At 35.3% G+C, this 14,992-nt stretch overlaps 1 protein-coding gene across 20 annotated transcripts in view; it reads right to left on the bottom strand.

Moving 5' to 3' along the window:
- The window catches only part of SYNE1 (spectrin repeat containing nuclear envelope protein 1), a 300,382-nt gene that overhangs the window by 153,737 nt on the left and 131,653 nt on the right, over positions 1-14,992 (bottom strand). For 19 of the 20 annotated variants that reach the window (XM_065057381.1, XM_065057392.1, XM_065057386.1 and 16 more), the window contains 11 exons: positions 14,766-14,924; positions 13,776-13,958; positions 12,044-12,145; positions 10,098-10,301; positions 8,950-9,157; positions 8,121-8,233; positions 6,803-7,008; positions 5,591-5,746; positions 4,087-4,378; positions 3,214-3,386; positions 1,208-1,517 (listed from right to left, as the gene is read on the bottom strand). In XM_065057381.1, the coding sequence (XP_064913453.1) occupies positions 1,208-1,517; positions 3,214-3,386; positions 4,087-4,378; positions 5,591-5,746; positions 6,803-7,008; positions 8,121-8,233; positions 8,950-9,157; positions 10,098-10,301; positions 12,044-12,145; positions 13,776-13,958; positions 14,766-14,924 (2,106 nt within the window). Of the gene's footprint in view, positions 1-1,207; positions 1,518-3,213; positions 3,387-4,086; positions 4,379-5,590; positions 5,747-6,802; positions 7,009-8,120; positions 8,234-8,949; positions 9,158-10,097; positions 10,302-10,510; positions 10,695-12,043; positions 12,146-13,775; positions 13,959-14,765; positions 14,925-14,992 lie in introns of those variants that run through there. The other variant, XM_065057397.1, reaches the window with a different exon arrangement.

The raw sequence follows: 14,992 nt of genomic DNA, 5'->3' as shown, positions 1-14,992 counted from the left end.
GCCACTGAAAGAAGTAGCGTTATACAAGGATGAAACTGCACTGATTCTCTAGGGACCATGTTCATACCAATTAAAAAAAAAGGAAGAAAAAAGAGAACAGAAGTTCATAATAAAAACAAGAGTGTTTGAATAGGTGGTAATTACAGACTACATACATCTGAGAGGGCTATAACGTCCATGGTCTGTGTTTAAAGCAATAAAGCAATGACTATAAAAGTATATCTTATCCCACAAATAATTTTTTAAAACCCCAACAAAACAATAACAACAACAAACAGCAATAAAACAAATCCAAACCTGAAGTGCATGACTCCACATAATGACTTTCATTTATCAAGTTTAGTGAGAAATATTCAGATTTTTACTAAAGTAAATTCATATGCCCTAGATTTAACATTTTTCTTAACCGATAATTTGTTAGATCTTCCACTTTTTTACTTTGGTTCTCTTTTTTTAATAGAGACTATTGATTAATTACCTACAGGCTATCAGCTCTACTCCCAATACATGAAAACTCAAGTCAAATTTCCATCAGCTTAATGAATTTATATACAATGTTTACTTCAATTTCACATTAGCCTGTTATTACGTGGCCTCTTCCAGATGCAAACTTTCTCATTGGCTGAGAAGATGGAGATTGTAACTCAGAGCTAGTGTCATCACAATCACGATCTGGTTAGCAGAAGGTCTCAGTGCGCTCATGTATCCTTTCTTAGAAACCAAACAGAATACCTGTATAGCATGTGTAGTGCTTAGTGGCTTGAAACACCACAAAATATAGGCATACATGTTTCTGACAACAGCATTTCTCTTTCTGACAATACATTTTCTGCTCCAGGAGGCGTTTCATTCTTCCTTTTTCAGGTTAAAAAAAAAGTGTTATAAATGAATGAAAAAGTATTAGATGAAAATAAATCTGGAAGTGTGTCAGAGATATTGTTGTGTATATGAAATTAAGAATAAAATATATGCCTTTCACTTTTCAAAAATCCTAACCATACCAATTTCAATTCCCAACAATGTTTTTTCATTCTAGTGAATTTTAGTAAACTACATCCAACTTTTTTGTTATAGTCAACCATAACAAAGGGCAAGACTATTCAAGTTAATCCTTTAGTTACTAAAAATTAAGAAAATTGAAATTTTAGCCTCACATACAGATATCTAAAAATTTTACTTGAAATGGAGGCCTTTGTCTTTATCTTACCTTGGCTACAGTTCTGATATCATTAAATTGTGTTTTCAGTTCTTCTTGAGCTGCTTCTCCAAAAGAATCATCCTCTGTTTTTTCATACAGTTCCACAGCTTTTTCAGTGAGTTGCTGTAAATCACCAGAGTGATCCTCTATCTCCGAAACAATAGCCTGGAAGTGGTCCAGCTGAGCAAACTTCTCCTTTAGACCAAGCTGTGGTTCTAAAGGCTGTTCCACTTTATGATCCAGTTTCTCTAACCACTGCTCCAGCTGGTTTTTCCTTTCCAGATATTCATTCCACTGGCCAATGACAGACTCTAGGCAGCTTACATGAAAAGAAACATACACAGTACAGATGAGAACTTTTGAAAGGTCTGAAAAAAAAAAAAAAGCCTGCTTATACCTTAATTGTTGCACTGTCTGTAGCCATGTGTAATATGTTTAGAATATACCTTTTCCCCCATCTTTGTCTTCTATGTCAACTTATCTGCAAGCTATTCTAGAATTGTTGTGTTCTTTGGGCTACTACATATAACCTGATACAACTACTTCCCTATCATAGGTTACATGAGCAATCTGTCTGCTTCAGACTAGTGAAAAACACATTTCAGTGTCTGACCAGGAAAGTAAAATACAGAGCAAATGCTGGAGTTCTTTATGATCAGAGTAATAAAATCTACAGCAGCCTATGAAATTATTGATAATTAAGAGATATTATGGCAAGTTTTGGAAGAACAAATCAGTTACATATAGCCCATTTACAACTTATAAGATGTACTGTCTTCTGTTCTATATTGATCCTTCTAGCAGATCACCAGATTTCTCTGGGATTTGTGTTGAGGAATGTAATTCTCATGCCACTGAACTTAATAATTGATGTGTGTTAGGGATTTCATTCAAAATGTAATGGTCTAGCCTAATCTAAATAATATTTTATGACAAAAATTAAGTGAAGTTACCATGAAATCTTAAAGGTAGCCCATTATAATTTTCTACAAATAATTGCATTATAATTTTGGAATAAGTAAGAATGTGGCACCACATTCAGTTGAAAAACTTCAGTTTACCTACATCATGGATCCCACCATTGACAGCTGGTTTTTAGGACCTAGTTATCCTCACACTCAGATTATCTCAAATACAGATATGTGACTTTTCTGATGCAGATCTTTGAGTTTTCTGATGCAGGGAAGACTTTGTTTTCATTAGAGAACTAAGGAAGTCAAATCATGCAGAAGTTCACCAAGTGCCCATTTCTATTCAGTAATGACTTGGGTGATGGAACAGAGAGTGCTTGTAAAGCCCACACATGAAAGAAAACAAGAAGCAGCTGCAACTGTTTTGGATAACAGGATTTAAATATCAGATGTCCTTAAAAGAAATTTTTAAAAGATGAAATTTGATTATGAAAATAATGCTTTACTTAGCAAGGAGAAATCAGACATACGAATACGAAATTTGGGATAACTGCCTAGGCTTAGTTCTGTGGAAAAGGATTTGTAGAGAGTAGAGGATAAACATGTACACAAAATTCAACAGTGTGATACTACCGAGGTTAAGACAAGAAGAAAACAGTCTAATTCATAAGAAAGATTATTTGCAGTGGATATTAGGATCTACTTTTTAATTAAAATACACAGTGAAAGACAGAATTGAGAAAACTTCCTAGAGTTTTGTAAGGAAAAGGTAGATAAATATCTGTCAGATGTTCTTGGTCCTGCCCAACTATGTGTTCAATAACTCAGAAAGCCCTTTCTAAGTTTTTCACTGTATGAATTTGTATGATTTCTATTTATTTTTAAATTACTATCATCTCATATGAAATTTGATTCATCTGGTAAGGTCAACTCATCTTTTTTATAGAAGGATGTATTTTTTTCAGGCAATTTTGATTCTCTCTGATGATGTAACTTTCCCTTCACATACCAGGAATGAATGTATGGACTCCTATGTGCTGTAAGGTACCACTCTTTGTGAGCAAAGATGGCAGGATCTGACCTGTGTTGTCCTAGGCGTTTTACCTCTGCCAGTTCACTGAGGTGCTGATGATGTCATTCCATACATCCTTCAGCGTCTGTAGCTCGTTTTGTATCACCTTTTGTCCTTCCTCATTGCTGCTTCTAAGTGCTTGTTCTCCTTTGCCAATGGCCATGTTCAGCTTAACTTCACCATCACCTTTGAGTAAGAGGATCTCCTGTGAGGCAAAATAAGTCAAAACATCAAATGCAATCTGCTGAGAGGTGAAAGCTGTTATTCTTTCAATAATGGACACTATCTTCTCTGAAGTCATTTATCCTTGAAAGCCATGCACAGTATGAATTCCTAGGGACCTCTTCTTGTATGTGCCTGTCCCTTGCTATGTGCCAGTGATCCAGCAGTTTTTCCCACAGCCATACAGGTATTTCACTGTATTGGTTATACTAAAATATTGCTCACATTGCAGTAGATAGTGAGCAGGTCAAATACTGCACAGAAAGGCACCACATAGGTAGAGGCAATCTTGAGAAGGCCCATGGCAGCGTGTCCTACACTGATGACCTTCCTAATAGATGTTTATCTAACCTGTTCCTGAAGACTGCCTGTGACAGATAAGTCACAGCTTCTCTGTGTCAATTATTCCAGAGCTTCCCCTCCATTAGAAAGCCTTTTTGGACCTAAATACATATTTTCACAGTTCATTATTCCATATTAAATGGAATACCTGGCACCTGTCTCCATTATACTTCATCTCGTTTTTCATACTGCACCTCTCAACTTATCAAGAACACCTTAAATTCTAATCCTCTCCCTCATAACCATACGAAGACTAAAATATAAAAATATTTCTTTTCCACTGATGTGACCCACACCAATATTGACCTTGATGTGTAATCTCTGATTGTATCCTTCTTTACCTGAATTTGTGTCAGTCGTCTCTCTAGTGTGGCTTTGCTACCAACAGTGCTCTCCGATGAAGTGAGTTTATCTTGAACCTCTTTCACCCATGACCACATACTCTGCAATGCCTCCTCCAAAGTGAGATGCTCTTGGAGTGCAAGCTGACATGTTCGCAGCTTCTCCCTGACAGTCTTGACCATGTTTTGATAATTGGTGAGATGCTGAGAAGCCAGGCGCATTTCGTTGCCCACACCATGTCCTTCTTCATTTAAAGTCTGTGCCATTTGGGACAGCTTATCAAAAGATTCCCTGAAACAAAATATTGAAACTAAAAATTAGTTTCAGAAAGCATATAATATTGTTATAGCAATTACCAGATATTATGAAGGTTGCTGACATAATCACCTACTTCACCAGTGACAGAATTCATAGTTAACAGAAAAATTAGCTGGGAAAGACTGAAAGGAAATATAAGCAGTGTGTATTGATTAATATCTTTACTTGTGTGCAGTACCATTTCTTGCAGGTTTTGGTTCTCAAAATGATTATACTGAAATATTTGTGTTACACATTTAAATTAAAAGCTATCTTAATTTTCTTTTCAGCTGTCAGACTTTCAGCTGTCAGGTTCTATATGAACTTCTATGGTTTTGTTACTTGTCAAAGATTCTGAGAAGTTTATAGTCTTTGACAGGTAAGGAAGGCATGATGGAAAGGTCAGGCCATTTGTCCAGGATTAGACACTGACTCTGGGGTTCAGTACAAGGGTCAGTAAAAGAGATTAAAACTCTGAGTGCGTACAGCTTCAGTTAATCTCAATCTACTGAATCACCCTTCCTCGTACCCTGTTATTACAGAGAATTTACATCAGACCAAAATGTCTTGCATCAGTCACAGGGGGATAGATAGAGACTGGGTATACTTTTAGTATACTGTGAGGCTTGAACAACTGACTACGAATTCTGTTCTATCTTTACCAACCTAATTATAATTTTAAAAGAATTCGAAAAACCACAGTGTACTAAAAAAGGCAATTACTTCATTGTCTATTGGCTAAGTCTGAATTCTAGAAAGATTTCACAGCCAATGTGGGTGTTATTTGAGCTCTTTTATAAAAGCAGCTATATAGGAAAGTGGATTCTGATAACCTGGTTGGATCTGAGTGTTGCAGGACAGAAAGAAAATTTTAAAATAGATGTAATGGTGTTATTTTTACTATTGCTTTTACAAGCAATATTTTTAATATTTATTTTTTTCTAAGATGATATTTTTCAGTTTCCATTTATTAATGAAGCAAGATAAGTTCTTCCTAATGAGAAAAGTATCAGCATCAAATTTTGGAGTTGGCTTCACGTTCCAGTTTCCTTAAAACTGGAAGTAACTGGATTGAACCTCTTTTCATAGAGTATGTTGCAACACTTCTCTGTCTTTCACAAACACACTTTAGCCAAACAGTTTAGTTTCACTGTTGCTTTAGCACGGGAAAACTTAGAGTATTTTAGGAAATGTATTTCATACTACCTTGAATTCAGTAACTCTTCCAGGAACTTTTCCACTTTCTGCACCTCCTTTTTCTTCTCAGGAATAAGCTGTTTGCTCTCTCCTAATGCTTCTGTGTTTATTCTCTCTTCCATGTCATGTATCCACAGGCCAAGTTTCTTGTGCTGATCTTCAAAGCTACAGAACAGATAAATACTCCTTTAAAAATATTTCTCAGGTGGGGTAAAGTCAGTACGTTATTTCAGTTCTTTCAATATCCCGCAGACCAGGAAAATATAGCTAGGTATCACTTCTGTGCTTTCAGAGTAAGAGTTGTACACAAAACATAATTCCACAGTGACTACTAATCTAAAAATATTCAGCAGCTCTCTAAAAATGAACAGCAAAATCATGGGAACTACAGTGGGAAAAGAAGCCTCCAAAATTTAAAGTGACAGTGCTTTTATTTATTAATAGGTTCAATAAAGGCAGACAAAAAGATAGCTTTTTCCATATCCTTATAATGATTTAGTCTGAGGTGAAAAAATTGATAAAAATGAGTTTTTACTCAGTATTGAGACTTAAAACACCTGAAGTGTTGTGCTTTCAGTTTCTCCAACAGAACGTAACTGGAATCTAGAGCTCTTGGAATACAGGAAAACAAGCTCTGGTATTAAGTTTGAAAACCTTTTCTTTACATGAAGGCACACCACCTCATCTTGCCATTTTACCCATGAATGCATGAATGTTACACTAACTTTATTTTCAATTAGCAACAGTTTTGAACTTAGTTTTACCCAAAAATGTTTGAACTCCTAAAATTCCAGCCCTAACTAATAATTTAATGGTGTTTTCTCATCACCTCCTTAGGAAATATGTCCATCTGGAATGGGACAGGACAAGACGCATGCTGTGTAAAAAGCATACTTTCTTCAGATCCCATGGCAAAACCTGAAAATTCATCACACCTTTTCCTTCCAGGATATTGCATTTAAATTACTGAGATCCCAACTGCTAATTTGGGATTGCATGAGCTACACAGATCTTCCACATATATGATCTTGACCATTCTTCCATTCTTTACCCAGTGAATGCCCTTCGAGTTTTTAGCAGAGGACTTCATTTTCTCTTAAGTATTTCCAAAGAAAAAAGCAAAGAGGACTAGAATAACTGGAAATAATTTCAAATTGTGCCCTGTAATTCTGCAGCCAAAAAGATTCATGCAGTCCATCTATGACTACTGGAATTACTCACGTTCCCAGGTGTGAGGCACAGGCTTCCAGAGCCTGCTTATCATTCAGACACTGGTTGAGGAATTCCTGGAAGTTCTGGTTAGACTTTGCTATTTGCTCCTGAATATGGCTCACAACTCGTTCGGGTAAGCAAGCACACAAACTTTCTCCTTCCTTGCAAGCAGCATCCAACTTCTTCTGTCCCTCACTAACAGAATCCAGCACACCCTGTGTAATGAAAGGATACAGTTTAAACATGCAAGAGTTTAAAACTAAAGATATTTCTATTAAAAGTCACAGAATCATAGAATCACAGAACGTTAGGGATTGGAAGGGACCTCGAAAGATCATCTAGTCCAATCCCCCTGCCGGAGCAGGAACACGTAGATGAGGCTACACAGGAAGGTGTCCAGGCAGGTTTTGAATGTCTCCAGAGTAGGAGACTCCACAAAATCCCTGGGCAGCTTGTTCCAGTGTTCTGTCACCCTCACTGAGAAGAAGTTTCTTCTCAAATTTAAGTGGAACCTCTTGTGTTCCAGTTTGAACCCATTAACCCTTGTCCAATCATTGGTTGTCACCGAGAAGAGCCTGGCTCCATCCTTGTGACACTCACCCTTTATATATTTGTAAACATTAATGAGGTCACCCCTCAGTCTCCTCTTCTCCAAGCTAAAGAGACCCAGCTCCCTCAGCCTTTCCTCATAAGGGAGGTGCTCCACTCCCTTAATCATCTTTGAGTGATCAGATTTCCCCAACAATAAAAGAGCCATGTCTAGCTATGGAAAAAAATTCAAAGCAGATCGTTCAAATAAAAGTTTATTAAATGGTGCTACACTTCACAGAGCTCTTTGGTCCGAAGATAGTCCTGTCTTACTCAAGAGAGGTTAGTAGTCCTGAAGATGTTGTGTATTTCAGCAATTAGGGCTGTTTGCAGTAGGTGTCTGCTGTTTGTGTTCTGTCTCATCAAAAATCTACACAGATAAGCTCTGAAATATCAGTGTTAATCTGAAAGACTGAATAAGCAATAATGTAAGAAAAAGTAGGAATAATAAAAGAAAAAATGAAAAAAAAAAAAAGGAAAAATTAAAAATCAGAAACAAGAATAATTTAGTTACACATAAACCTTCCAGAAATTAAATTGTGACCTCTCAGAAGAGTGAACACATTTTTCCACTGTATTCCCTCTACAGTACATATTGCTGTCTTGAACCATTCTTACATTATTTTTTTGGAAACAAAACCAAAAAATATGATAGCATCTACAAAATATTTCAGAGATATAATTGGATACATATAGCTGAATTGCTAATTACTGTTTTTTAAAAATTTGTTCACCATACCTGTAAGTCATGTAGCTTTGCCTCTATGGCTTTGCTGTCCCCAGATCTGTAAGATGATTCTTTTACTGCAGCTTTTGCACCAGAAAACCATTCCAGGAATTCTTGCATAGAATCTTATTTAAGAAAAAAGTATAGAGGAGAGAATACATTTTTAAGAAGCAGCATTACTCATAATACTATAGAGCTGTCTTCCACAATTATACTTCAAGAACAATGTGTAAAAGCTGACAGGATGAATCTCTTTGCTTTCAGTGACCTTGGGAGTGGGATGCATTGCACAGAAGTTAGATGTTTCCACTCTAAACATCCAAATTTGAACAGTCACACTAGGCTCTCCTAGGCCAATGGGAAAAGACAGGCATTTTCAGTGTATGATACATCCCATTGTAATGTTAGATAATTTATAGATTAATATCTTAATATCTTAGATTAAAAATTGCCTACTTCTCTCCACTGACTATCCAGGGAGCCCAAGAAATAATTGAGACAGGGACTTACACATTCTAAACATCTCTTTTTGGTTATTTGTATCTCTGAATGGCAAATATGTGAAGTGTATATATGCAATTGAGATATATACTAAAAGTGAAGAAAGATGGAGCTGAGTTTGCCTTTCATGCATATTATGTGTTTAAAGGTGAATTCTGTTTTTGTAAATTACTTTGCTTTGTAGCAGCTATCAAATGAACAGTTGGTAACAAGACTTTTTGAAAGGCTCTATACAAAAATAAAGTTGTAATTGCAAGTGACATCACTGGAAACTGGGGCAGACTCCAGAATGATTCACGGCTGTGGGCTAACGGCTCATATAACAAGCCTGAAGACTCACAGAGGAAATGTTTTTCCAAGGACTCCTGCATGCTGGCCTGTGTTCTGGAACAGAGCTGATTCAAAGATTCATACTTCTTTATTAACAAAGTGACAGTGCCACCAAGAGTTTCCAGCTCTACAGAATGGTATTTGCGACACAGGCTGTTGAGGTTCTCGCGGGTCAAGTCAATGCTGCTCTGCTGAAGCTGGAGGTCTTTTTCTGTTTCCTGAAAATGAAATTGCAACACAAATGTGACATTTGCAAAGAAACAAAAGATTCCTCTCTTTTCCTCAAGCATTCCTTGCTCCTCTCATTTGCTCCTTCCTCCTATGGTCTATTGCAAGTCCTAGATACAATGAAAGGAAGAAGTACTGGATCATGTTTCCTGAATTTTCCAACTGAGATGAATGCTCAAAACTTTAGAAACATTAGCCATCACAGAAATGTGAAAATTGCTATTTCTCATGGTGTACTAATCTATTAAGAAATGAATAAATTTCAAGGCATATTGAATAGCAATAGTTATTTTCATCAAACTCTGAAGGGGCATGTGAGATACAGCATCACACTGGTATTTAGTGGGAGTTCTGAATGATAGGGAGTTTTCACCTGAGTAGAGAGGAACATCTGTTTGGAAATTGATTTGAATAGGCTAGTATATCACTATTAACATGTGCTCACACTGAAAAAAACTCCTTTTTTTTTTTTTTTGTGATGTGCATAACTGTATGCTATTGAGTGTTCTAGGAGCTAGGCAACAGACTTGCTATATATGAGGACTGAGGAGGACTTCTGAGGTAGAAGCTTGTGTTAAATTGAGTTCAGTCCATGGTCTTTTACTTTGAAGAGTTGTAAGTTCATAGCTTACATTTCAAGGGAGTCAATAAACTTTCAAACATGCTAGAGTAATGACTGAAGAGTTCAGTGTAACAAAACTGGTTCTTGTCACGACAAAGACCATATTATTCATTATAATTTTCTGAAAGGTTTATATAAAGTTAATAGTTCAGAATGTTTTTTCATTTGTGGAACTTCTTAAACTAACTAACTGTATTATTTGCCAGTATTTTATCAAATTAAAATTAAGTATAATGCTTAGCAAAAACTGATAAAAAACCAAAGATCACTGCATAACAAAAAGCACCTTCATTTTTTTCAGCACCAACCTTCACTTTATTTAGAGCTTCAGAATCCAGGTTACGTGCACAGCTTAATAGTGTTTCTTCCACTTTTGCCAACCAGTCTGTCATCTGATCAACAAATCTCTGTAACTCCATCTTCCGAGTACTGAAATCTTTCAGAGTTTCTTTTGCTGTCTGTAACATTTCTTTGGCATGTTCCAACTTCTGCCTCAAATCTGATGCTATAAACTAAAAGGAAAATGTTATGTATTAAAGCATTGAAATAAAACTCCTATTATGGTGAAAGTTTATTAAAAAAATGGAAGGTGGGAAAGTCATCAATTATGATAATTTTGCTCTTTTTATATCCATAACTAAAGATACTTACATAAATACAAAATGTCAATCATTCAGGATCAAATCTTAGAGATACAGTAATCCAAAGAAGGTATACTCACTTCTAAAAAGCAAGACTGCAAATTGTTGAAGTTATTATCCACTTCTGAAAAGTTTAACAAATCTTTCTCCTTTACTAATTTGCCACATACACAGAACATGACCAAAATACACATAGGTCCATAAAAAGAAATGTCAATGGGTGAGACTTAAGAGCATTTGGGCTTTAAGTATCTCAATGTAAGGCAGATTAAAATTGAAGGCAGCACACGATGAGTTAGAATATTGCCCATTAACCTGTTTCAAGACAGCAATATGTGAAATTATAGGAGATGTTAGCTGTGCACATTTTACTAATAAAAAGTAAAACAAATCAGTAATAAAGGAAAATATTTGTAAATGAGAAATTACTGAAAATTCTATTAAGGAATTGTTTATGTTCTCCGAATACGAGCTGATCATGCTGTAGTTTACATATTTAGTATTTGAATGTTGACAAATACTTTGGGGATTTGATTTAAGTTTTGAGGCTTTATTTTCAAATTTGCATTTATATCTTAACTACAATTATTTTATTGTAGGTATGACATAAATCTTTTGTTGTACTTGTTATATTTAGTAGTTGGAAATAGGTATGTGTTAGTTAACAGTGATACTCTGCAAAACAACTTCCCCTAAGTTTTACTCTATAAGTGGACAGATATTTTTTAAGAAACTTATGATTACATCTGATTTTTCTGAACCTCTAATATAAAGGAAACAATTTGGGAGAATATACAAGCTTTTCTACATAAGTTGTACATCTTTATACTATAGCGTTCTTGACCCACATCTGATTGGTAATTTAAGTTTATATTTACGATCATGGCAAAATGCAGACAAGGCTTGACAGTTATATGAAGTTCCATTAAAATTTGATAAATGCATTTGGAATAAATATCTACTGAGATATTTCACTCCCTGTGGAAATCACAGAAACCATCTTATCTTTTAAAACTTCTGACATTGAAAGTGAATAATTTCACATACCAATTTCCATTCAAATCAAACATCCAAAATAGTCATAGTTCAGTTTTGCATTTGCCCTATAACATGAAAAATAAGAACCTGGCCAGTAATAAATGTTCAAGGAGCAAATATTCAATATTTCTGTTTTACCCCTCTCTTGTAACAGTTGCTTCAGGGCACTAACTCCAGTCCTCTAAAGAATACTTTTGGTTTGATAAAGCAAATTAACGTATTTTACTGCATTATAGTTCTTTCAAAGAGGCAAACAGTGTATGGTTTAACGTTGTGCAGTGTAAAGAACATAATCTGTCTTGTATCTGATCAGTTATCTTATAAACTATTCACTCTATTTGGCTTTAGTAAAAAATACTTTTACAACTCTAATGTCCATTTACTTTATGGCATGTTTTTTTTTCAGAAATTACCAAAGTTAACTGAAGAAATATGAAAAAAAGAGAAGTTATGATACATATAAATAATGCTGTAGCTGTCACCCTAAAGAAAAGGGCAGTACAGTCGAAACAGAAATTTCAGGAGCTTCTTAGTCATTTGAGCACAGTCTGTGATTACCAATATCTTTATTTTACCTGGAGATCTGCAGGAGGCTCTTGACTATGAGTCAGTTCTTTGAGATCTGAAATTTTAGAACTAAGCTGCTCCAACTTCAGTTCTTTATCCTTGACTTCAGACTGTAAAAGAGATGTGGTCAAAGTTTCATACCAAAATACAAGAAGATTCTAGACCCCCTGAAGGATGCTCCATCAATTGCAAAGTTTAGCAACTAGAGAGAAAACACTGTTCTATTTGTTTTCTTCTCTAAAAACCTCTCATCTCCTTTCCTTTGTTAGACTCAGTTCAGAGATTTTCCCCCTCCATTAAAATAACCACACACATTTTTAGCATTTAAAATTCACTAACAGCTTTAGTTTCTTAGAACCAGCTAAATAAATAAGGGAATGTCATTGTTTACTCAACTGGAAAAATCTACTGTGGTTGTTAGGCTCCACTAAATGGTATGCAGAGTATAATCCATGTGCTCTCTGGTTTTTGTTACAAGGAACTGAACTCTTGGATAAAAATTAGACACAGAAATAAATTTTCATGTCAAAAGGGAATTAAAAAATGCTGCTACATATACACTGACATATCTGGACCTTGTATTTACTGCGGTCATATAGATCCAAGTGATAAAGAAATATAATACTTATTAAAAATATGGCAAAGAAAATAATAATATGTATAATTGTAGTTCTGAAGTACTAGGAAAGTAATCGGTGTATATATCCTACTACCCAGACCTTCTTTTCTAAAAACTTCAAACAAATCACTCCAATTAAATGACTGGACAGTGGATTTCAAGATAAAATTGCTGCACTAAACATCTGCCCTGCATGGTCAAGTTCAGATGGTCCCAGAAGAATCCTCAGGGGATATTCTGTGCTAAGGAGGATACAATATTAGGTGACTGATCAAGAAATGGACCATAGAAAAGGTCCACTGATTATTTCCGTCCCTGCTCATTTATTTCTGATTGCTGAAACAGCAGGACCCTTCTGTCAGTGAACTACCTTTCCTCTCGCCTTTGCAAAAGAAAGTGCAAAAGAAATATTATAGACTATGCCTTCTGTGACTGCAAATGCATGCACAGTGCTCATGTCTTCTGCTATTCTGGCCCTCCCCTGGATCTGGTACACCTGTGATTTGGGCACTGGATGCTCTTATTCCAAATCAGTTTTAATAGTGATGAGTTTAGGTGGTGTGATTTCTATACTAATCAGAAAACCATTAGATAAAGCTTGTCCTGAGCAAAATACTGATCCCCTACAATTTCATATTCTATCATACTACTTGTATATATTCGCTGTGCATCTTCTTAAGGACATAATTTATTTCAAATTAAGTACAATATGGCTCATCCTGTGGTTGATCTGCTATGTATTTTGAGCCAACAGAGGCAGCACGCATCCTGAACACTGGCTATATTTCTAAAACAGTTTAGCACTATCCAGAAAATAAAGACATCCTACCAAAATTGTTAGAATGTGACATTAAAATTTGCCTTCCAGTCTAGCACATATTTTTTATTGTCTGGAGAAACTACCTTCCTAGATGAGATTTTAGAAACTGCTGTTCTTGTTTCTGTCAGAAGCAAACAGCTTCAAAAATGGACTTGAATGCTGCCAACAGCCACTGCGTTAGTGGTACCACTGCTTGAACAGGGGACACGGTAGTCTATAACAGCATAGCCTTATCTATGTGCCTGCTATCACTGGAGATTTTGGTCCAGAACATTTTAATCACTGATTTATAGGTAAGCACCTGTAAGTCTTTCAGGAGAATCTCCATTCTCTGACTGTTACTCAAATTGCTGATGCCTTCATTCAGTTGAGAAATGCATTTATTGCACCATCCATCCATTTCATCTCCAGATTTGAGAATGTCGTCCCATAGGGACACACACACACTCAGACGGTCGATGTTGTCATCAATCCTTTCAGACACCTTTTAGGAGGAGAATTATCAATAGCATTCACTAATTAATTTTAGAATTCCTTATTTTGTAGCCAGTTGCAAGACAAGTGCATCAGAAATAATTAATAAGCCTAGATGAAAAATCTTCTTAGATTTAATTCTAAGTTCTGAATTCCAATTTCAGTTTAGCTACCCACATCATAAAATGAACAAAAATCATACATGACTGTTTCTAAAAATTTGTATATTTTTTATTGGGAAGGAGTTTTATATTAAAGGAAACTTTATCTTTAAAAACAGCTACATTTGTCTTTCTTAAGTAAGGTATGAATTTGCTAATAAAGCTGTATAAATATAAATATAAATATAAATATAAATATAAATATAAATATAAATATAAATATAAATATAAATATGAAATATTTATATTTATATTCTGTTTTTCTGCTATAAGGTTCTTTCTCAACATATTGACATATTTTATGGTTCAGATTAGTACGATTTACTGCCTAATTAATTTAGTCAAATTTACTTCCATAAAGTAATACTGGCATACATTAAGTGAGAAACCAATCCATATTTATAATCAGAAGTGTGCATTGAGTTTATGCTAGTAACATTCATACACTGTTATAAGACATCATTTTAAAATCTATCAAATGGATGTCACAATCTTTTGCATATAATGGATGCCAAATCCTGCTGATTAACCCTTTGAGGTATACTTCAGAGTAAACTTTACTAAACAATTGCACTCTAAGATCCAAGAAAATACTGACACTGGAACCTTAGCACAACTTAAAAACCGTATTCAGTGTATAAACACCAGATTCTTACATCCAGCCATTTGTCCACCGTACAGTTCATATCTGCTTTTATCGCAGAGAAGTCACAGTTATGCACTCTTTTCAATTCTGTTAACAAATGTTTTCCTTTGTTGGTGAAAGTATCCAGGTCTTTTTGTTTATCACTCAGGTCATTCTTGGCAGCTTCATGCTGTGAACATAAATATTTGCTTGTTTAACACATCCTCGAAGAAAGAAAGGAAAATCCAGTTCTCCATG

Source organism: Columba livia, chromosome 3 (genome assembly GCF_036013475.1).
Source record: "Columba livia isolate bColLiv1 breed racing homer chromosome 3, bColLiv1.pat.W.v2, whole genome shotgun sequence".
Taxonomy (NCBI): domain Eukaryota; kingdom Metazoa; phylum Chordata; class Aves; order Columbiformes; family Columbidae; genus Columba; species Columba livia.
The sequence above is the reverse complement of the archived record's forward strand: the minus strand, read 5'-3'. Positions and strand labels throughout refer to the sequence as shown.